This window comes from Triticum aestivum, chromosome 7D, assembly GCF_018294505.1.
Source record: "Triticum aestivum cultivar Chinese Spring chromosome 7D, IWGSC CS RefSeq v2.1, whole genome shotgun sequence".
Taxonomy (NCBI): Eukaryota; Viridiplantae; Streptophyta; class Magnoliopsida; order Poales; family Poaceae; genus Triticum; species Triticum aestivum.
The window spans coordinates 65665925-65688104 of NC_057814.1; the positions used below are offsets into that span (position 1 = coordinate 65665925).

Below are 22180 nucleotides of genomic sequence, written 5' to 3' on the forward strand. Positions count from 1 at the left end.
TATGTATGTACAGTATCATTTAGGTGTGCAGACATGACACTATCACGCATGAACGTGTGCACACCCCAAAACTAAATTTCGAGCACTCACACACGATACACTATTGCTAAGGATGCCACCATGTCTTTTTTTTTCTTCTTCCCTTTTTTCACATACCAATCAGTAAGCACTGCATTAACGAGTGAGTAGGTTAAACCAGGATTCGAGCAGGGCTATATTTGTGGTTGACACAATCCTGTCTCATGGAGACACATTGCATAATTACAAGTACTCCCTCCGTAAAGAAATATAAGAGCGTTTAGATTACTAAAGTCGTGATCTAAACGCTCTTATATTTCTTTACAGAGGGGATATTTTACAAGCTTTATGTTTTTCTCTCTAATCATGCTTTGCCCTTGTTCCTCAGTTCCTCGCGATGCATGCTACTTTTCTGCCGTTACAAAAGAAATCTTGGATCCGCCTCTCGATGTCCTGAATGGTGATGGCGTGGTATACCAGGATGGACATGAGCACCGATTTGATAAACACAAGGCGCCCCACCATCGTGATCATCCCGGCAATCCATGGTTGTAAGCGTCGACGAACTGTGTCCACAATGGGCTGCAAGCAAGCCCTGGGGAGACGTTGCTTGTATGACAGCGGCAACCCAAGGTGTGTGCAGGGGAAACACGAGATGGCGCAGGGGAAGTGCTTGGCGGTAATGGTGAGGTGCTCCTCCGTCTAATGGATCGGGGACAGAGAACATTTGTGGAAGTTGGTGTGAAGCCCCGAGGCGCTACCAAAGACATCAAGGGCATCGCGCATGAAGGTGAGGTCCCTGGGCCATGGCTCGAGGAAGATGACGACGTCGTGAGCATACATGGAGGTGCGGAACCGGACACCCCTGCAAAGCAGTGGAGATAGCACTCCATCCGCTTCCGCCTTCTTCAAGATGGCATTAAGAACTTCCATACGAGCAGAAACAACGGGTCGCCTTGGCGGAGTCCTCGTCGGTGAAGAAAAGGCCTTGTAGAGTTTTCTACATGTCGCTGCCTCGGTACCCCTTCTCTTCCTCGATCGGCGGCCTCATCAACGGCAAGAGTGGGGACACACACATCTTGTTTCCTTTTCCTTAGGTTTTGTTTCTATGGCGACATGATAAAGTGGTAGTGGCCAGGGCATGTTGGAATAAGGTCTCCCCGGGCTCTTGCTACCTCGACGACATTCGATCCTGCACCGACGAAGGGCATCTGTTGACTCCCTTCAAATCTTGGCAATTGGTGTCTTTTAAGGACAAGTATTTTTCTATATATAAATTGTCATACTTGCGTAAGTTTGACTAAGGCTTCCGAGTAGGGTGTTTGAAATTCCTTGATTGAAAAATTGCTCAAGAGACTCACGGTTGGAGAAGGGATTCTTTACTCCACCGATATTTTGTCGAAAGCAAGATCACAACAACGCTCAAAAACCTTTTGATTTGGAGGAAAAGAAGGACCACATCGCTTCATTCATTTCAAGAAATTGCTACTGAATCTAACTGGCCACAACAGAAACTTCTCTCTTAACATGAGAGTGCTCCAGTGGGAGAACGAGCTATATATGCTCAGTTAAGCCAAAGAAGAACAGTTGATTAACTACACAAATGCAAAATAGAGAAATGCTCGGGTAGAATTCACGAAACAGAATACGAAATGGTCGCCTGCGTTCTCCACATGGTCGGATTGGATAGATGCCAGGATGTGCTCCTTCAGTTCGTGTGTACACAGCACAATCTCAACTTTCAACTCTGCATTCCAGATAAAATGAAGTTAGCATCAGCAAGTAGCCAAATACTGATGTCATCGAAAAGTATGTGGGTGCCATCACAACAGCCAGCTAGGAGAATGTTCGGATGATCTCGGTTCACATCTGCAGACTCTACACACACACACACACACAAACACTCCCTCAAAGGAGTCAAATAAATTACTGGATGTACATTGTGGGATGATATTTGATCCTTCAAATTTTGGAGTTTCATACATACTTCATCCAATTATATACATCCAGGACTTCTCTTCAGAAACTTCTATTGTTCGTTCGTAAGATAGCTAGCTGGTCAGCCGAGCAGTTTCTCTTCAGAACCTTTTAAGTCTACCTTCCTATTACCTCCGTCCCAAATTACTTGTCTTAGATTTGTCAGATACAGATGAATCTAACACTAAGACGTGTCACATCCATATCTAGACAAATCTAAGACATGTAATTCGGGACGGAGTATTATTTTACCTAATCTTCATCTGGAACAGAAAATCTACACCATCACAATAGTTTACCATCACAGCGCACATTTCAATTGATTTTGGCCAAATGCATGTAAAGAAAAGGCATACTCCCTCTGCCCCCTTTTACATGGTGTCCTTGTTTTGCATGATTTAACTTTGACCACAAATTTGATTAACAATGTCTTGTACTCCTATGTCAAAGAATTATACCATTGGAAACTTTGTACAAACACGAATCCGATAAAACAATTTTTGTGGAACATAACCCACGTCTGGTTTAGTCAAATTAATGGTCAAAATTGAGTTTTGAAATGCATGTGCGAAGGAGTATATTGTTCTTCAATTACCATTTCTGGTGGACTCCAGCACTAATGAGATCTGGATATCATGCTAAAAAAAGAGATCTGGATAGTTCGATAAGAACGTGTGGTCGAGAATCCAAATCAGGACTGGTGGACATCAAATATCATGCCACTTAGTATGTCTTCACGTCAACCCTCCACAAATTTGGCTGAGACTCACTTCCTCACATCCAATTTTATAAGTTGAATGAAAAAAAATGTATGACAAATATGTTTGCCTATCACAAAACTGCATTAGAAAAATATCTATGTACGCCAATGCAACCCACAAATATATTGTTTGACATACTACTTTTTCAACAAAATATACAATTACAAACCAGTACAAAAATGCAAAACAGAAAAATATAAAATAATGCACCAAACATGTGTATCTTTTGAAGGAGGCCGGAACAGTGTTTGCTTCCATTATCTAAACAGTGTCTTGGCAATATAATGTCCCAAAAATGCATAAGAAAGATATACATGAGGTCGGGTAATGCCAAAATGAATCGTGGGATTGCGTGTAATCCTTAAAATGCAGATGCAGCAGATCTGACAACATTGTGCAAGCTGTGAAGTCGGTGGGAGTACCCAACTACCCATGATGATGGCCCCATCGGTGGCACGAGCCATGTGACCAGATCAGGCTGCGAGAGGGTCAGAGGTTTGTTAGGGAGGCAGGAGACATGGGAGCGGAGGTTGGATGGCCAAAGACAGTTGCGGACAAGGCTTTGAGTTGGCAGGCAGAAATGGGCCGTCGTTATTGTTGTGGCATTATGCCCGTTCATCGTTGGCCCTGCTCAGTCATGGGTTAAGGTTTTTGGTTGGATGAGAGGGCTGTAAACTGGCGAGGGTAGGATGGGCAGGTGGACGATAACACGTTCAGTGAGTGGCTTGTCAATCTAGAATCTCCTTTCGTGATGTCCAGATGTCATGAGTGCACGAGTACACCTAAGGTAGTGATTGCACACAATACATCAAGTTTAAAACAGATTGATTTCAAGCATGCTGGTATGCGACGAGTTAAGAGAGAGACAATACCTTTGATGAGTCCACTAAATTGTCTCCCAAGTTACCAATATCATCTCCGGAGTCAACAACACCGTCAGTATGCTCCTCCTTATTCTCTGTAGCAGCTTCTTCCTGCATGCCAAAATTACAATAAGCAGAAGAAAACAATCACGTTAAGCAAATGTGAAGGTTAGAGACGCACCTTTGATGAATTGTTTTCTGGTCTGACATCACAAGTGCCCCCCATAGCATCTGCACTCTTAGGATGCTCCTGTTTATTGCCAATAGCACCTTCCTGCATGCCAAACAACAGTTATGTCAGATTGTGTAAGAAAGCATTAAACCGCATGTTATAAGAAAATACTGAACAACCAAAATCATAAAAATACTGCTGTACATCATATTGGAGTTTTAACCTTTATATATGGCTAATTATCACTGATACAGACCTTTTCAACAGTTCTTGTATCATTGTCTTGCCCATGAACCTCTCCATCATTGTCATTACTTGGAGAGCCAATCTTCCCTGTATCAACACCGTCCTGAAAGTCACAACCAAATCAGAACATAACCAAGCAACAATCTCATGATCGATCAGTAATCATTTATGTTGTATGTTGCAGACCTTTGCTCCATCCCCATCACTTAATGCGGCCTCATTCATTCTACTATCAACATCCTCCTGCAATCAACAACTAAATCAGAATAACAACCAGTAGTCTCGTGATCTCGTCAGTGATCAACTTTGCACGCCAGCGTTACCTTCCTGTCATCATTCAAGGAGCCGTTCTTGTCCAAACCAACATCCTCCTGAAATCAATAACGAAACCAGATTAACTGACTAGCAATCTCGCCAACCATCAATAACCACCATTTTAACGTAACAAGGCGCACACCTTCACTGCATCCATGCCATCATTGTCCACACTATCAACATTCTCCTGCAATCAACAATTAAATCAAATTAAGTTACAGCACAAAGTCTCATCAGTGAGCGACCTGCGGCAACGAATGGGCTGAGAACCTTTGCCTCCTGGGCGGTGGAAGCGGCGGCACTCGCCCCCTCCCTGGCGAGCAGCGCCTGGCCGAGCGTGCCGCAGGGGTCGATGACGATGCTGGGCAGCCGCTTGACGTCCCAGCCGAGAACGCGGCAGACGGCGGCGGCGAGCGCGCGGTGCGCCAGCGGCCTCCCGCAGCGCGTGGCGTCGCGCGCGTGGTGCACGAGGCTTTTGCAGTCCCGGAACCTCCTGGCCTGGCCCCTGCCCTTCCTCTTCCTCCCCACGCACCCCATGCACCGGAACTCCCCCTCCTCGTGGCACCGCTCGTAGTACCCCCGCAGCGCGGCGTCCCGCTCGAACAGCCCGAGGAAGAACCCCGCCGCCGCGTCCCCGCCGTCCTCCGACTCGGACCCCTCGGACTCGCCGTCGCCGTCCTCGCCCGAGGAGCCGCGCGCGGAGAAGAACTCCTCGGCGGCGCGGAGGGCGTCCCGCTGCGCGAGCGAGGCGGGGGAAGGTTGCTGCTGCGGCGGCGGCCTGGGAGCGGGGGAGGAGGGGGCGGCGTCGGGCCAGGAGGCGGGGGATGGGGAGGCGGGCGGGGAGGGCGCGAGGGGCCAGTCGGCGCCGGGTTCCTCGGGCTCCGCGGCGGTGCGCTCGGTCCTGCGGCGCTTCCGCTGGTTGGGGCGGGAGCCTCCGGCGCTGGCGCGGGAGCCTCCGGCGGGTGGCGCGGGAGGCCCGGCGGGGGCGGGGGCGGGCGGGCCCCTGCGCCAGAGGGAGTGGAGGTAGAGCACCTCCTCGGCGAGGCGGCGCTCCTCGTCGGGGGCGTAATGCGGGGGGCCGGCGGGGTCTCCGTCGCCGGCGGCCGCGCGGCGTTCCCGGCTTCGGCGCGTCATCGCAGGCGGCGGTTCGTCGTGGCGAGCGGGGGATTTGGGTGGGAGGGAGAAGAAGAGAAAGGGGCGGCGCCGCGGCGGCGGCTGAGTTTCTATTTTGGTTGCGAGAGGGAGCCCGACCGCGTGGGCCGCCGAAAAACCATCAAAAGAATATCTCACAAAAAGATACTCCCTTACTACTTAGACTAAAAAATATATTTACTGCAAACACCCCTATTATGGCTAAAAAAAATCTGTTATGGCATCTTCGACAGCAACGCGCAAATTTTCTCCGGCATTCCTCCGAACAAGGATGCAGAGCCGGCCATCCAATGCCGTCAGTCAAGGTCAATTTAAAATTCAAATGTAGTCTAATCCATACAGCGCGCCGGGTCACACCAGCGCTGGATCGCATGCCCAATCACAACTAAAAGGAGGCAAGTATGCTTAGTTTTTACATGCCTGGATCTAAAAGAACATCAGTTCGGCAGTCCGTGCAAATGTATGCCCTGCCGGACCGGCAATCCCAGCCATCTGCTCACCGATCAAGGTGTCATCGTCGGCGCGTAGGCAACCTCCGCGCCCCCGTCCACCTCTGCCTCATTGTCCGCCGCTATCAACTCATTTTTCTGCCACTGCAACATCTGGTAGCGGACGGATTGCACGATCATTCTTGCGTCGGCATCCAAAGCATCCAAATTCAAGGTCAACATCTTGGCATCATCCGCATTGGTTGTGATCTTCAACTTCTTTTCCTTGAGCGCGGCTTTCCTCTCTTCGATCATGGTCCTCCTCTCTTCGAGCTTGAACTTTTTGTCTGTCGCCTTCATCAACAATTTGAACCTCTCCGCCTTTTTATCCTCCTTGAGGTCTGAGCGCTTCACGCATGCCTCCTTCTTTGACAAGATGTCCTCGAACCTCTCCATCGGGTTGACCACCGCACCTTCTCGCTTCGCTCTCTCCTCCTCCAACTTCTTCCCCCGTAAAAATCTTCTAACCTTTTTTGGCGGTTCTTGGGTTGGGTCGGTAGGGTCACCAGTTTCTCCCTCTGTGGCTTGGGTGGCGGTCTTGGCTATGAAAAGGTTCCACTTCGGTTGTCCATTCAACTTCAACCAACAATGCGTGACGGTGAAGTTCTTCTTCTCCAACTTCTTGTACACCAAACAAGCACGAGAAGGCTACAAAGTGACACATTGTGAACAATGCATATCCATCTAGTGAGCAACAAAACTAAGCACATCCGGCTAGTGATCAACTTACTTGCTTGATGATTTGTGCACCGCTAGGCCACCGTGCGATGAGATGCTTCATGTGCCCGCAATACTTGGACACGTCCTCTTGATGGTGTACCATCTATGATTGAGGGACTTTGACTCATGGTTGCGGATGGCCGCGCCGGAGTAAGCACTGAAATGCTGGTGTTCGTGGAACCAAATGTGAATGTTTTTCCAAAATGTTGTGCCCTTTTGCTTCGTGCCATGGATTGGATTGAGGCCAGTGGCTAATCATGCATCGCACAACAGCTCGTCCTCCTGCATGTTGAAGCTTTCTCCCTCTACCCTTCTTCTTTAGATCACCAGCTGTATCATCCGGATATCATCATCCTCACCCTCCTCCTCCTTCCCCTCCTACTGCTGTTGTCCGATGGCCCAATGCTACTCTTGCTGTGCGCCCACGCTGGTCTGGGTGTAGGACTGTTGGTTGACCGTCTGGTGTAGGACTGCTGCTGTTGTTAGTTGTCAAACTGGGTGGGATATGAGTCTTCCACCTGCCCATCCTCATAGCCACATCCTCCTCAGCGAGGCGGCGCGGGTGGGGCGGGAGCCTCCGGCGGGGGCAGGGGCGGGGCGGGCCGATGCACCAGAGGGAATGGAGGTAGAGCACCTCCTCGGCGTGGCAGCGTTCCTCGTAGGCGTCGTATGCCGGGGGGGGGCACGCGCTGCCGCCTAGTTTCCCTCGCTGGCGGCACCGCGTCGTTCCCAGCTTCGTCGCGTCATCGCAGGCGGCGGTTCCTCCTAGCAAGCGGAGGATTTGGGTCGACGGTTGCACTATGGGAAGGGAAGAAGAGAAAGGGGCGGCGGCGCGTGCGTTCCTATTTTGGTTGCGGAAATACTGTAGTACCATAGAAAAAATCATCAAGAGAATATCTCACGAAAAGATATTAGACCATGAGGATGGCAACTTTAGTTATGAAGTATGACAACGTTCTGTTTGGATGGCAAGTTTCAGTGTTTTTTTAGATTTTCTTTTTATGGCAATTTTAGTTATAAAAACGTCAGGGCATTGTTACTTCGTGCCACATATGTGGCACTTATCTACATTGTCTAAAAAAAGACATTTCAATGTTTTTTTAGATTTTCTTTTTTTATGGCAATTTTAGTTATAAAAACGTCAGACCATTGTTACTTCGTGCCACATGTGTGACACTTATCATTTGAGAAGATATTTTACATTGTCTAAAAAAAGATACTTTTACTACTCCGATAAACGTCAGAGTAGTAAAATTCAGAGAGGAACGAAATGCTCGAAATCTGCAGTGCCGCCTGTTCTACAGGAAACGAACGAGTCCATCTTTATACCTCTGCATGAAAAAAGTGAGGTTTGAATATGAGACTTTTTCGCCTAATGTTTACAGCACGATTGTTCAGCATCCGTCGGACCATCAGTTTCACCAAAGAAACGTGCACTTCTCAGTTCGCCGTTGATTTAAAAAGCATCTTCATTTGCCCACCCTAGGCCCAGACTATCCAGCAGCAAACACAAAAGTCATAACAACAGGCAAGCGAGCGAATTCAAATGAAACTTCAATGGAAACATCTATAACATTCATCAGTCTACAACCACACTGCCATACCAGATGCGTAAGTCGAACATCAGCAGGTCTCAGAAGAGAACACTCTAATGTCGAGGAGGAGACAAACAAGCCCCCAGTCCATAAAACAAGGTGCTTCAGCACAGTTCACGGAATTTCGTACGACATCAATCAGGTTGACGCAGAAGGGGCCTCGGCCATCTCTTGCTCGACGGGAGCCGCCTGGACTGGGTAGTAGTGGTAGTGCAGCTCCCCAACATCATCTCCAGACAGCTTCTTCCAGCCGTCAGGGCCAACGTAGTAGACTGAAATCGAAGCAAAAGAGGTAATTGTCAGGCACAATACGTGAACTCAGGCAGGAGCAGATGTTCAAGAAGATCACAAGTCCCGCTGTCCTACAGGCCTATCAAGATTCAAGAATGGATCAGGGCTTCAGCATTACTTGTTCAATGCTTTATTAGATCATGGATGCAACATAAACATATCAACCAAGGCAGCTTGGTTTAAAACTGTAATAATGAGAACAGTACGTCCAGATTATATTGTCATAAAGGTTGTTTGCTGTTAATTGTTATTACTTATTGCTTCATAACAGCATAAGTAGACAGTTGTGCAAAACAGGGTAATGTACAAAATTATAAAACAAATATCAGGACAGATAATAAGAAACAGAATGCATACCACTAACACAGCCACCACTGGCTCCGTCACGGAATGTTGCATGATAAATAGCCCGCCGTGCTAACTCAGCAGCTTCCTCAACTGACATGTTGAATTTGTAACTGAAATGTGAAGCACAAACATAAGGGCATGCAACTTCAAGATAATATGAGCAGTAAGCGAAGGAAAATAGTGGAGGAAACATACCCCTCATCCAAGATACCATAAGCATATAGAGAGCCAGAACCAACAGAGAACCGGCTTCCCTTGAGCCTTGCACCCTCACTGTCAACATAGTACAATCCCGGACCCTAGATCAAGAGCAGAATTGTTAAGCTTAGACCTATATACAGCTTAACAAAACTAAAATCTGGCAAAGGGCGACTCACAGTTTCATCAAATCCAGCAATCATTGTACCGATTGAAAGTCCCATCCCGCGGTACGAGTAAAGGATATTAGCTAACGTCTTTGAAGAACCAGCAATAGAGATCCTTCGCTTGTTGGCAAGCTCATGGAGCCGGCACTGAAAGAAGAATCTATTGTTAGTCTTACTATGCAAAGATGAGATGCAAGTAGACAAGCAGGTGTCATTTTACCTTTACCCCCAAGTTTCTATGCCAAAACTGGCAATCAGCAGCACCTCCAGCCATGGTTCCCAGCATGTAGGGATTAATCTCGATGATTTTCCTCACAGTTTGCGAAGCTGCAGGAAAAGAAACACGCGATCATGTAAGAAACAGAAATACAATCTGATGAATGTTTAAGTGATAATCCTTGCATCAAGCAAAAGCCTTCTAAAACGACAAATAGTTCTTTCAGAAAAGTCTTCTCAACGATAAGAAACAGGGAAGGCAAGTTTACAGAAGGATCATCGCTTGTGGAAAAATAGACATTATACAGTAATCGCAGCTTTCTATTGTCTTTTTCCAAAACCACGAAGGACACAAATCAGTATGCACAAATGTTGGCAAGTATTAGCAAAACTAACAATTTTTTGCCTGATGTTAGTATATCTCTACATGACATCGATCACAACTCTTATCATTAAATACTCCCTCCGTCCCAACTCTTGTCATCAATTTTGAACTAAAACCAAATCGACCACTTATTTTGGGACGGAGGGAGTAGTTCTCAGCACTCACCGGTTCAACTACAGAGTATATCTCTTCTTAGTTCCTACAGATAGTTAGCATCTATACTCAACCAGTATCTTTGTATCCATCATGTAACCCAAATGAATCCCCATAGCCAAGCAGAGTCGCCACAACTGTTGTGTGGTTATGGCACTGCACTTCGCAGCTCAGCTGCTGTGAGGTTGTGCCCATTTTTCTTTGCGGTACACTAAACCTAAGCAGAAGTTCTTCACACCCTACTCAGGTTGCTTTGAGATTTTACAAAAATATGAATCAGTTCCCTGAATTGCTAGATATAAAAACCTACACCCCAAAAACATCCCAACATTACTAATAATCACAAAAGCATCCTCCCAGAAACAATCGACCAACAGAGGAGCTAGATCTAAACTCCAGGACCCTAAATCACGCATCCAGGCCGCGAATCGAGCCCCCGCGCGACCAAACCCTAGCTAGCACCGGGACGCGGGCCCAGGGGAAGGAAGGAGGAGGGGGACTCACATATGTAGCCGCCCATGCTGGCCCGGGAGTCGGCGGCGACGATGACGCCCTTGTCGAAGATGAAGGAGAGCGTGGTGGTTCCCTTCTTGTTGTTCACCATCTCCTTGGTCGCCTTCTGGAACCCATCGAACTGCGACCGGGGAAAAAACAACAAACGGGATCAGAGGCCGGCGGATCGGGGCGAGGGAGAAGGGGATCGGGGGGGTGGCTCACGCACGTCGTTGCAGGTGGGGAACTCGAGGGCAAGCTGGTCGGCGGCGTCGGCGGAGAAGAGGGCGCCGAGGTCGTCGCTGCCGGCGGCGGCGGCGCCGAAGTGGTTCTGGAGGGCGGAGAGGTTGGGAATCATCGCGTCGTCGGCGTGGGGGTGCTGGGGGACGGAGGCGATGAAGTGAGCTTTTCTCTCTTTGGCCTCTCGGGATTTTCCTCTTCTTCGGTCTCTCTCTCTCTCTCTCCTCTTCCTTTCTTGCGGCCTAAGAAGATGAAGAGAGGAGGCCTGGTCGCGGGCCTGCGGGCCCGCTTGTAGAGGATTTGGGCCGGGCAGCGTGCGCGCCCGCCGACTTGTAAACTGTACCGCCGAATAGGCCGAAACGTACCCACCCCCGACCGAACGGGCCGGCCCACTTAGAACTGTAGCTATGTGGTTCTTCTCCGGGGTTTTTTCTGGTGGCTGCCTGGCCGGTTTTTTGTGTTTTGTTTCTGTCCGTTTTTTGGCAGGTTTTTGTTCGTTACTCCCTGCAAATCTTTATTTTTAAAAACCGCAAACTTTTTTCCAAATTGGTGAACTTTTTTCAAATTTGCAAACTTTTCTCAATTTGCTAATGGTAAACCACCACATATTCTCAAGATATCTCTTTTGTTTTTTTCGCGGGAACTCAAGATATATCTCTTGATACTACCTGCAAATCTTGTGGACATTTCCCCTTGCTTTGATATATTCTTCTATGGAAGAGTATTTGTGAGTCTTCATCGGAAAGCGGTTTCAGTTTGTGAATCGCATTTGCTTGCAACACAAGGCAAGGCAATCATCTGTGAAAAGAATACACGAACAAGCGAAAACAGCAAAGCAATCCGGCGCAGTTCATTCATACTTACCATTTGGTGGGCTCTTAGTTTACACCCAAGAAGAACAAGCATGTCCGTTTGTGGTTCTCTATCACGAGCTCCAAAACAAGAGTTGCAGTAAGAAGAGAAAACTTGACGAACAACATCAAGCAAATCTGGGGCCATGCACAACAGGAGTTCAACCAACTGCTTTTTATTGTACGAGTCTTGACTGAATAAGTGACAAGAGAAGCCAACAAGCCGAGTTCAATTAACTCTTCGCTATAAGACGATAAAAACAAAACAACACTGTATGTGAATAAGCTGCAAACGTAGAGGTAGTACTGTTACAAAACAACACTGAATAAGTGCCAACTGAATGCAACCTTACATTGTGCCGAGTCTTGACTGAATGAAGGAAATGAGGTGCTGCATTTCTGAAAGCATACGCAGAAAAAATAAAATAGTTCATCCTGAACAAGAACAACACGCGGAAGACAGAGCCTGAACATACGTTGGAGAGAATGATCCTTGCTTATCGGGAGCTGCAGCGGTACACCAATCAAACGAGATGCTGGTGCCTGCCACGGCGCAATGAATTGTTTGTTGCCTATCGAAAGGCAACTGATCGAATTACTAGTATTTGGCTCCCAAGATTTTATTCAAGGCCTGAAATTCAGAAAGTAAGAGGGACAAATCAAACAGTATGATAACGAGCATATTCAGGCAAAGAGATTTATTCATGGTTCCCCAGATGAGTAAACGTGACTTACCGGCGGCAAGGAATGTGAGCACTTATGTCGAATAGATTTCAATGGTGGGACGTTTTGGATGGGCTTCTGTTGCGCGCCTCAGCAAAGCCTTGGCTATATCCACCTCTTCATCGACCCCGTTAACGGTGAACCTATCACGCTGCAGAGTAACCTTGACATGCTCGAGAGAAGGGAGGTGGTTCATGCCACAGTCAACCTCACCAATCGCGATCGACCAATAAGATACCCAGAACTCAAGGTGTTGAACCCTTGGCATAGCTCCAGGTGGAAAAAGGCATGGCCAAGTCAGAAACCCGTAGAACTTGCAGCATCTCGCAGATTGGAATGCATCGGCCCTCACAACCAACGTTCCCATCACTCGTTTTGCAGCAAGTCGCAGAGACCGAAGAGCAGGCAGCATCCCAATGATCTGAACGTCATCCCCTTGCAGTTCTTCCACATCTATGGCCAGGCTGGAGAGGTGGGGAAGCGACCTTGAATTGACCCACTTTGGAAGTCTGCATAACGACGAAAAGAAAAAGAAGGGGTCCCATGAATCAAAACTACGAAGGTTTGGAGGGGGCACCCAACTTTCACACATGCAATCTATCAATCTGCCACCATCATCAATATGCAGATTTTGCAATTTGTGCAGTTTGCCTAGAGACTTGATTAATATATCAATCAGATCCTCGTCCATGTTATCACAGTTAATACTGAGTGTCATAACCTCTGTCAGATGCCTCAACTCTTCCACAATGTGAGGAGATGAGGATAAGCCTACTCGTTCCAGCACTTCAAGGGACATCAAGTTCCCCATTCCTTTTGGCAGCCTCAAGCCACTATCGACAGATAGGCATATCAAATTTCTTAGTTGAACAATACTTGCAGGTAACTCATTTATTCTAGTTCCTTGTATGTCCAGTATCTGCAAAAGCTGCAGCTTGCTTATGTCCACTGGGAGTTCGTGAACATCTGCACCCTTGAGCCCTAAGTACCTTAGGTGAATCAAATTCCCAACATACTTGAGGTTGAGACCAGAGCTACTTTCACGGCTGCCACAATTTCCAAGATCCAGCACACGTAAAAATTGGAAGCTTGAGAGAGATGGCAACCAATCACAAGCAACGGGAGAAAAAACAGCAAAGGTCGTCACTTTTGACAGGCTAGTGCTATCAAACTGATGGTTCTGAACCTTTGCCTTGATATTATGAAGTGATAATCCGCGAAACTTCCTTTGCAGATTAGGTGCATGCCACTCAGCATTATTCAATATGGAGATAAAATTTTCCGCACTTGACAGTGAGCATATAAGGTGAAGCACCATATCATGTATACGGCAAGTTACTACCGTTCCTTCATCATTGATTTCCGCTGGCTGGATCAAGCTCCTGTTCATGAGCTCATTGAAGTAGCTCTCTCCGATCTCAAACAGCCTGGTTTCTTCTTTGTCACATTGGATAAACCCTTCAGCAAGCCACCTCCATATCAGCCAATCTCTATTAATCTCAAAGTCTTCAGGAAAGATGCTTAGATATAATAAACAAGGCTTCAGATGAGATGGCAAATCATAATAGCTGAGTGATAATATCCTGTTCATCTCCTTCACAATATCACCTTGTGTAACTCCACGGCCAATCGAATTGTGCAAATGCATCCACTCATATTTTTGCTTTACCCGTTGATTACTAGCAAGTAGGCTAGCTATTGTAATGATGGCTAATGGTACACCACCACATTTCTTCAAGATCTCTCTTGATACTACCTGCAACTTTTGGACATTTGTCCTCGCTTTGAAATATTCTTCTATGGAAGAGTATTCGCGAGTCTTCATCAGAAAGAGGTTTCATTCTATGAATCATGTCATCACTGGAAGAGAGACATGCTTCAGACAAACTCACATTGCGGGTAGTTGTGATTACCCGACTATGGAGTTTGTTTTTATACAAAGCACAATCTATATATTTCCATATGTCTTTTCCCCATATATCATCAATTACAATGAGGTACCTATGCCAATTATTTTGATATCATTAGCTGGCAAGTCATATATATACAGCTGAGTTTTGTAACAAGGATAAATTGTATGGTACTAAAGCTAACCACAGGAATTATGTGACCCACTAAAGATATGCATGCAGAAATGTTAAGAAATACAGCAGAAATTTCTTAAAGGTCTACAATACTAACAAAAAAAAAATAAGGTACACACACAAAAATTAACTAGAATTTGCTTAAAATAAGAAACATGCTACAAATATAAAAATATAACAAAAAATGTAACTGAAGATATGGAATTCAGTATACATGTGGCTACTTCATACAATCTCGAAATATAAAAACAAAGCCAAGAACTATGTGATGCATACCTCTTATCCATAAGGAATTCATTGATTTCCTTGATGAGTAGATTTTCATCCTTTGCTGTATTATGAATGTCATTGAACTTTTCTTTGTCAAGTCCATAGAGTAAGTCCTTGAAAACTTTCTTGATATCTGCGTTCTGACCTACGGGGACAAAAGCCGCACATTCAAACTGGGCTTTGATCTTCTCATAAATTGCTTTGGTGAGTGTAGTCTTGCCCAGCCCACCAACACCAACAATAGAGATTGTCTTCAATTGGTCCTTAGAACTCCCGTCCTCACAAATCAGTGTTTTGATAAGCTCATCCCTTGTGCGGTCAACCCCAACAAGCTCCTCTACATTTTTGTGTAGAGCTAACACCCGAGGGTCAATGGTAGCATGATTGCTAGTGCTATGAACGTCAAGCTCGTACCTTTTACGCAGGTCCGCCAACTCCTTGGCAAGATCCTGAGCTTCTTCAATGGCATCACAGATTTGATGAAGTGCTTTGCCCTTACCATACAGTTTGGTGGTCTTTTTGAGGAACTTCTTGACTTGATTCCTCATGTTCATTGGCTTGCTACTTGAACCCTCATCCACACACACCAGGAAGTCGTCAACAACGTCTTCCATGTCGCAAGAGACGTCTCTAACCTTGCCGGCCCAAATACGGACCGGCTCCTCGAGTTGGTCCGGTGGCACCTCGCCAACCTTACGGAGCACGGCATGCATCATCTCCAGCTCTGTAAGGAGCGATCGTACACCTTTCTTTACTCGTTTCTCTAGGTTGTATTCTCCAGCGAGCAGCTCACCGAGCTTACGGAGCACAGGGATCATCGCCCCAGCGGCGACCTCCATACCTCGACCCTTCTTTTTTGTCTTTGCACTCTGATCTACAGACGACTATAGCATTGTCCTTGGCTTGAAATTCTGCAATGAAAACATGATGGTTTTCAGAAGACAGAATGAGGAAAACCTGAACTTGATTGGTCGGTGAAAGCAACAGTACACTATGCGCATATGCATCGCTTCCTTCCAAAGCAGAAGCAGAAGCAGAAGGGCACCTTGAATAACAGCTCCTTCAAATCCAATTGGCAGAGTCCTTTGCAACAGTAACCCAAGGTGAACTAGTGAAGAAAAGATCCGGTTCTGCACATCACAAATTCAACATCAGCAAAACCAAAAATCCTACTAGTTGCTTTCAGAGGACCACCGGATGAGCAAAAGCTGGACATTTGTGTTTCGTGAAAGTAACAGCTCGCGGTACTAATTTTGTTTGGAAAAGCATGATCTGGTTTTGTTTAGAAAAAATAAAATGCAGCATCCCTGCGAGCTTGGATAGATGCTAAGCGCTGACCACTGACCATTTATTCTCTTTGCTTTATTTCATCTTACTCGTATCTTTTTCTTTTCCTGATGTATGTACTACATATTTAACACTTTCACTCTATCTAATACAATTACAGAGTAAAAATAAAAATACCCGGGAACCAGATTTTGCTGTTTGCGCGTCCCAGAAATAAAAATAGCATATACAGCAAACAAGAGGTTAATAAGGAGGGGAGGCAATCGGTTTCAGGATGAGCAAAAGCTGAACTTGTGGCGGACGGCAGAAAAAAAAAAAGGCATCACCTGGCTTGGGTGGATCGAGAGCGCGAGCTGGAGAAGAGCATCGTCCTGAAGAACACCGAGCGGCAACTCCCCACCTCTGCTGAGCTGAACGGACTCAACTCTGCAACGTGGAGGCCACAGAGAATGGACAAAAAAGAAGAAGAGAGGTGTGCGCTGACTAGATCGCCGTAGACGAGTAGAAGGAAGAGAGGAGGAGGGGGAGGACGGAGACGAGTAGAAGGAAGAGTACCACCGGCGCGACCACACCGTGGTATCATTCCTCGGAGAACCAGAGACAAAGGAAAGAAGCAGAGAGGAAGTAGCGGAAACTATTGCGTGCACCCGGGAAGACTTGCGGCCGTCTCGTGTGTCTGCGCGTCAGCGGCAGCAGCCTCCGCGAACGTGTGAATTTTTATTTTTTATTTTTTGCAAAAACAGTTGGAGACAAAACCAGATATTCCAAACTTAATAATATATCTACAAACTGTATTATTAATACACAAGGTTTGGAGAAGGGGCAGATGAGAAGCACTGTTCTGAGAAATAAATAAAAGGAAAACCAAGAAAAGGACACATGTTTTACAATGTACGGAATACAGCAAAGAATAACCAAACTGTATTTTCAAGCCTACAATCCATCCCCCATGTTTATTTTCTTACAACTCCTTGCTTCCCCTATTAGTTCTACAATATGCATGCCATCTGTGGTTCCTACTCTTCTCTAGAATGGTCTACTTTAAATCCGATTTTTTACCACCATATGTTCATTCTTGTTGGACGGGACACCAGCAAAAACAGGCCTCAGTGTTAAAATGCCTGGGTTTTCCAGGTCAACCGCGGTGTTACATTTCCAGTACGCCCTCTCTCAATATTAGCATAATCCACCATAGCTACGAACACTTCACACCTATCTGTGGTGTAATATCATATAAAATACCATTTGCTTCCAGCACAAGTCGAGGCAATCATCTTCCGAATGAGAAATATCATCCCGTTTCTTCTTTTTTCATTTCCAGTTTGTGCCGGCACCTGCCTCTGCAACTGACTTGCGAACCGTCTGCAACAAAATGTATCACTAATTCCTTGTAGATCTGCGACGCAAATATAATACTTCGTGTGAGATGAAAATATATACAGGCATCGAAGCAACAAGCTGGCAAGCAATCAACCTTTAGCAATGGATTTATGGCTTACGGTATCTTTGAATATTGGCAAAACAACCTTTGTGTTGGTTAGGAAAAGCTGGGAAGCACAAGTTGCTCAAAAGTTTACCAATAGGGTACTTACCTAACCGTGGCGAAAGTCAGCATCCCAGGTGTAAATCTCACAGGCTGGAGGGCAGACATGTCTGTTTCATGCTGTCTGCGACGTGGGCGATCACACCGGCACCCGCGTTATGAAGCCACTCATTCTTAACCTGCATTGATACATACCATGTATCTTGAAGATAATTTATCGAGCAGAAAAAATGTATGTCCTCAGGGGACTCTTGGGGGTGCACATGTACATACATGCATGTTGTTGTGAGCAGAGTAAGGCCACATTGATGCATGGAAGTTCACATCTACTTTCTTCCAACCCACTCTCTGCAACCCACGAATCATCTCCTCTGTTTTGGTACAAAGAATTCATTTTCATCCGTGTGAAAAGGAACAAATCTAGTACATAGAGGTAGCACAAAGCTCCTACTTGCCTTCCATCATCTGGTGATATTCCTCGGTATTTTCCACATTCGGTGTACTCTGTGCAGCTTCCTTGGCTCTGGCAGCCCGCGAAGGAAAATGGGGACCATCGGACGACACAGGCGAACAGTACTCCACATTCACAATGTACTTGTAGCCATCAAGTGAACGACGCAAGGGCTGTGTATAGGGAGCAAGTAAGGAGTTACTCAAAATATCACTACCCCAGAACCCCACTTTAGTGGCTGCCACTGAATCCTAGTGGAAGTAAGGTACCTTTCTAAGGTCCAATTCTCTCCTTATTGAAGATGTTTTCCAACCAACCATATCTGGCATTCGAGGCTCAGGAAAACAAGAAAACAGAAATATCCCGTTTGAACATATGTTGCAGATCAAGTTCAAGAAATAATTTTGTATGGAGGATACGGTCATATGAAACATTAGCATACAAAATGCGGTTCTTAAAAGCTGCTAGTGCAGATCTGTTGAGTGATGAAGAAACATTATTTTTCTAGTTGAATAAATTAGCCTCCAAGTGATCTGTCCTCCTCACCTACATGAACTTTTTGTCTTCATGGTCAGATGTCATTAGTAGAAGGAGAGGCGGCTTGGTAGGTTCACCATCAGTGAGAAAGAGCTGAGCACCAGTGCGTCCGACAATGAAGGGCGCCAAAGGTGCTGCAAGTTTCTCTAGAATTGACAGCCCTTGAAGAAATGGAAGCTGATAATCACCAAAGGGGGTAAACTCGCATGAAATCAATGCATTCTCGATATTAAAAAGCCACAGTAATATCACTATTTTCTCAGCAAGCAATCGCTTGTATGTTTCACCAGAAGTTTACTTATATGGCTTTGGCACCAATTAATGATATACCACGATGTGTTGGGTACCTCACAAAATCCTTAATACATCGTTAAAAATTGGTCAAGCACCAAAACAAAGCTTTTGCTTCCAAGGCAACCAAGATTAGATGGGAAGTTAAAAAAGGTTCACAAATATAATTTAATGCATGTTGGACACCCACCTGATTTTTTCCTCTAACACCAAGATGTGGGGTTGCCAATGTAATAAAATTAGTTGGCTCCAACCCAGCAATGGCACCTAATCCTGAAGTGCGTGATATTTCAGATCCTCCACTTGTCAGCATGACACTAGCACCACTTCCTGTTTCTTTTGCTTGCTGTGAATATAGTATAGAAATAGCATATCTAGCAAACAAACCACCCAAAGAATGTGCTATGAAGGAAATCTTTTTCAAGCCGGCCATCTTCTGAACCACGTCCAAGACCTGCTTCCATAGGGCAATATTACGCAAGCTTCTAAGCAATCAATACATGAACAGCAGAGAACAGTCTCTACCACATACTTCTTTCGCTAACCTCCTTCCAGCTACATTGATCCCGTCAAAAGATTTGGCGTAGATGTTTGATGAACTAGCTGCAAGGAAATAGTTTGCTATTTTATGGCTGACAATTTTTTGTGCTGCAGTAAAGCAGTGGATGCTAATTTCATCTCTAACTACAATGTCCTTTCTCTATATAGATGAAGAGTTAAAATGCACGCATACCATAGATAAAGAAATTGTCACCAAGCCTCTTTTTCAGCACTGCTTCCCCATATGTCCAGTCACTGGGGCTATAATCAACAGAGAACGAAGAAAAACTATCAGCAATAAATACAGCTATAACATTATTAAGTAAACTGTGGCAAACGTAAATATACCTTTAGCATTTTGCAAAGCCCTTACTATTGCTTATATGGATTTTACAAATACAGGTGTGCACTTTGAGTTCTGACAGTTAAGTACAGATGTATGTCATGTGATTTAACTAATGAAATTAAGTTCTTGAGAAATTTGTAACCAACTAACCGGTAACAATGAAATTAAGTTCTCGAGAAAGAGGCACAGAGTAATGCCTAATTTTATCTGGTATACTTAGCTGCATGATGGAGTAGTATGGTAGGACTAGGCTGTTACCTTGCCATGATACCATGAACCAGAACAATGAGATGTTCCGGTCCTGGCTTGCTTTTGGATGCTTCCATGGATGAACACGATACAGGAGAACCCCTGCCGGTGGACATTGGGTGGGAACAAAGATATTTCGTGGTGTTCAATCCTGCACAACACAAAGTAATGACAGAGTTTCAGCACACTTTCTTTTTTGACAGCAGAGTTTCAGCGAAAGACTCCATCCCCCATTAATCTGCCCCAGGCATCGGCTCCATTCATTCCAAAAAACTGAAACTAAATTGGCACCATGGGTTGGATCCAAGAATCCTCTGTGCTCGTGGGGAACAAACTACCGAAACGAATCCCATCAGAGCACCGGTCGCTTGGGCACTTGAAGAACTGCCGAATTTTAGCACTGCGGCTACGAAATGATCCGGCACACCCCAACCGCGACCCCGAATTTCGAAAATCCCAATATTTTCCCTCGATTCGATCCCGAACCAAGGCGACAGATTTTTCTTCAACGGAGCGGTAAAGCTACGGCAGGAACTATGTGGAACGGATCCTGGGAGCGGAACGTACCTGGTGGGCCGCCGGCGCCGCTCCGGGGACGGGCGTGGCTGGGAGGGGAGGGGCGCAGGCGGCGACGGCAGATATACGAGCGGTGGTGGTGGCGGGGAGAGCAAAGCGTTGACGCCATCCCGCGCGCGCGTAAGCGGGCTTATCGCCGCCGACGCTCGCGAATCGAGGAAATGCGGCGGCCGACGAGGGGCTGACGCGCGTGCGGACGACGCGGCGGTTCCGGCGCTCGGGTGGGATACGGCGTCGCCGCCGTCCGTTGGATTCGCCGCGGACGGCCGGCGGCTCAAACGGCTCTACATCGGACCACTGTTCATGGATTTTTTTTAACACACCTCAGTTCACACGCGCACACCTTACTCCTATGAGCACATCCGAATGACTGAACCGGCACGCCATCTTAAGCATAGACGCTTCAGGGCATCTCGAATGGAGAGTCGCTTATCTGTGCACTTAGAAAATAAAAAAAATTAACTAAGGAAATGGCGCCCATGTAGGAGTCCACTCCTCCGATGCAGGAGCGATTGTTTGAGCGCTAACAAAATTAATTTTCTACGCGAGCCAACCTGTAGTTGGATGGTTAGAGGTTTTAGGACACCGGCGATGCGCATTCAGTGGGAGGAAACGTTCCTGTCGACGACGAGGTGCTTACGGTGACTTCGTAAATTTCAAGATGATACGCTGGCTCAGTCTGCGTGTATATGAGCGCTTGCGTCTGTATTGTGTTTAATTCTTTTAATTTTCTACATAAAGAATATCTATAGGGTCTGCATCACTGGAAGAAAACGGATCACAGGAAGAAAACGGATGAGGCGTCCGGCGCCTAGGTGGACAAGAACGTCTCCTCTCATTGAACATGCATCGCCGGCAATTCAGAAACAAATACAGGATAAATGCGAGCATCAGGATTTGGTGGGCCGGGATACCACTGTCCTCCGCATATCGTCCCACCTATAGCGTGAAATCTGGATAGGGGAACCTTTGCTGCAATCTGTCGAGACCACGCTGGAATGTTCCTGGGTGTATCGGCAATGATAGTAGATGATCTGGCTGAGCCGGAAACGCTTGAGGCAATGGCATGCAGCGAAAGCATCTCGTTGGCACTTGATCTTAATGTCCACAAAGTACAGATTGCTACTGATTGTTCTGCAACAGTTAAACACGTTCAGGAGCTATTCTTAGGACTAAGGGGCTGTTTGGCTTGCGCCCATGCCAGCCTTACCAACGCCGGGCTAGCCAAATATTTGGCGAACAAATTCGCCGCCGCTGCCTCGCCGGGAGTTGGCGCAGAAAACTGAACGGGGAGCCAAAAAGTTGGCGCATGTCCAAAAGATTGGCGTCTATCCAAACGCTGGCCAAGACATCTGGTCAGCGCCAATAATTTGGCGTGGCAGCTCTCGGCTGTGAACCAAACAGCCTCCAAGTATGGGTGTGGTGGAAGAAATGAAGTCGAAATTACTACTAATTTCGTCCGTGGAAGTTATCCACGTGATCATAATACTGAAGCTCATGTGATTGCAAATGCCGCTACTATGTTAGTCTGTGGTCGCCACTTTTGGCTCACACTATACATTATTTGCATTCCAGTGAATGTTTGAACTTTAGCCCTAAAAAACCTATAGCGTGAAACCTAAGACGGCCTTGTCT

The 22180-nt window shown here is 46.3% G+C and overlaps 3 protein-coding genes and 1 pseudogene across 5 annotated transcripts; all 4 read right to left on the reverse strand.

Annotated features, from left to right (window-relative positions):
* Positions 1 to 1486: 1486 nt before the first annotated feature.
* On the reverse strand, positions 1487 to 5585 carry LOC123168878 (chloride intracellular channel protein 6). 2 transcript variants are annotated; one of them, XM_044586741.1, is made up of 8 exons: positions 4623 to 5585; positions 4495 to 4539; positions 4361 to 4408; positions 4224 to 4280; positions 4048 to 4140; positions 3801 to 3893; positions 3629 to 3730; positions 1487 to 1765 (listed from the first exon to the last, which is right to left on the reverse strand). In XM_044586741.1, the coding sequence occupies exons 1-8, from the start codon at positions 5484 to 5486 to the stop codon at positions 1760 to 1762; spliced, it is 1308 nt and encodes a 435-aa protein (XP_044442676.1). In that variant the 5' UTR covers positions 5487 to 5585; the 3' UTR covers positions 1487 to 1759. The 2 variants fall into 2 exon arrangements, with proteins under 2 accessions (XP_044442676.1, XP_044442675.1); XM_044586740.1 differs by lacking the exon at positions 1487 to 1765 and adding an exon at positions 1798 to 3538.
* A 2668-nt stretch (positions 5586 to 8253) lies between these two features.
* LOC123166869 (proteasome subunit beta type-5-A) lies at positions 8254 to 11050 on the reverse strand. Its single transcript, XM_044584678.1, has 7 exons — positions 10787 to 11050; positions 10570 to 10699; positions 9532 to 9638; positions 9324 to 9458; positions 9142 to 9245; positions 8956 to 9056; positions 8254 to 8579 (listed from the first exon to the last, which is right to left on the reverse strand). The coding sequence occupies exons 1-7, from the start codon at positions 10913 to 10915 to the stop codon at positions 8446 to 8448; spliced, it is 840 nt and encodes a 279-aa protein (XP_044440613.1). The 5' UTR covers positions 10916 to 11050; the 3' UTR covers positions 8254 to 8445.
* A 758-nt stretch (positions 11051 to 11808) lies between these two features.
* LOC123166867 (disease resistance protein RGA5-like) lies at positions 11809 to 16665 on the reverse strand (annotated as a pseudogene).
* A 660-nt stretch (positions 16666 to 17325) lies between these two features.
* Positions 17326 to 20898, reverse strand: LOC123166868 (putative lipase YDR444W). Of its 2 annotated transcripts, none has more exons than XR_006483716.1 (12): positions 20537 to 20898; positions 19979 to 20120; positions 19568 to 19635; positions 19367 to 19437; positions 19025 to 19288; positions 18557 to 18720; positions 18426 to 18481; positions 18276 to 18328; positions 18007 to 18179; positions 17829 to 17926; positions 17605 to 17734; positions 17326 to 17408 (listed from the first exon to the last, which is right to left on the reverse strand). XR_006483716.1 is itself a non-coding variant. In XM_044584676.1 (12 exons), the coding sequence occupies exons 1-11, from the start codon at positions 20652 to 20654 to the stop codon at positions 17642 to 17644; spliced, it is 1296 nt and encodes a 431-aa protein (XP_044440611.1). In that variant the 5' UTR covers positions 20655 to 20895; the 3' UTR covers positions 17326 to 17408; positions 17605 to 17641. The 2 variants fall into 2 exon arrangements, 1 of the variants encoding a protein (XP_044440611.1); XM_044584676.1 differs by having other exon boundaries at positions 18011 to 18179; positions 20537 to 20895.
* Between the last annotated feature and the right edge of the window lie 1282 nt (positions 20899 to 22180).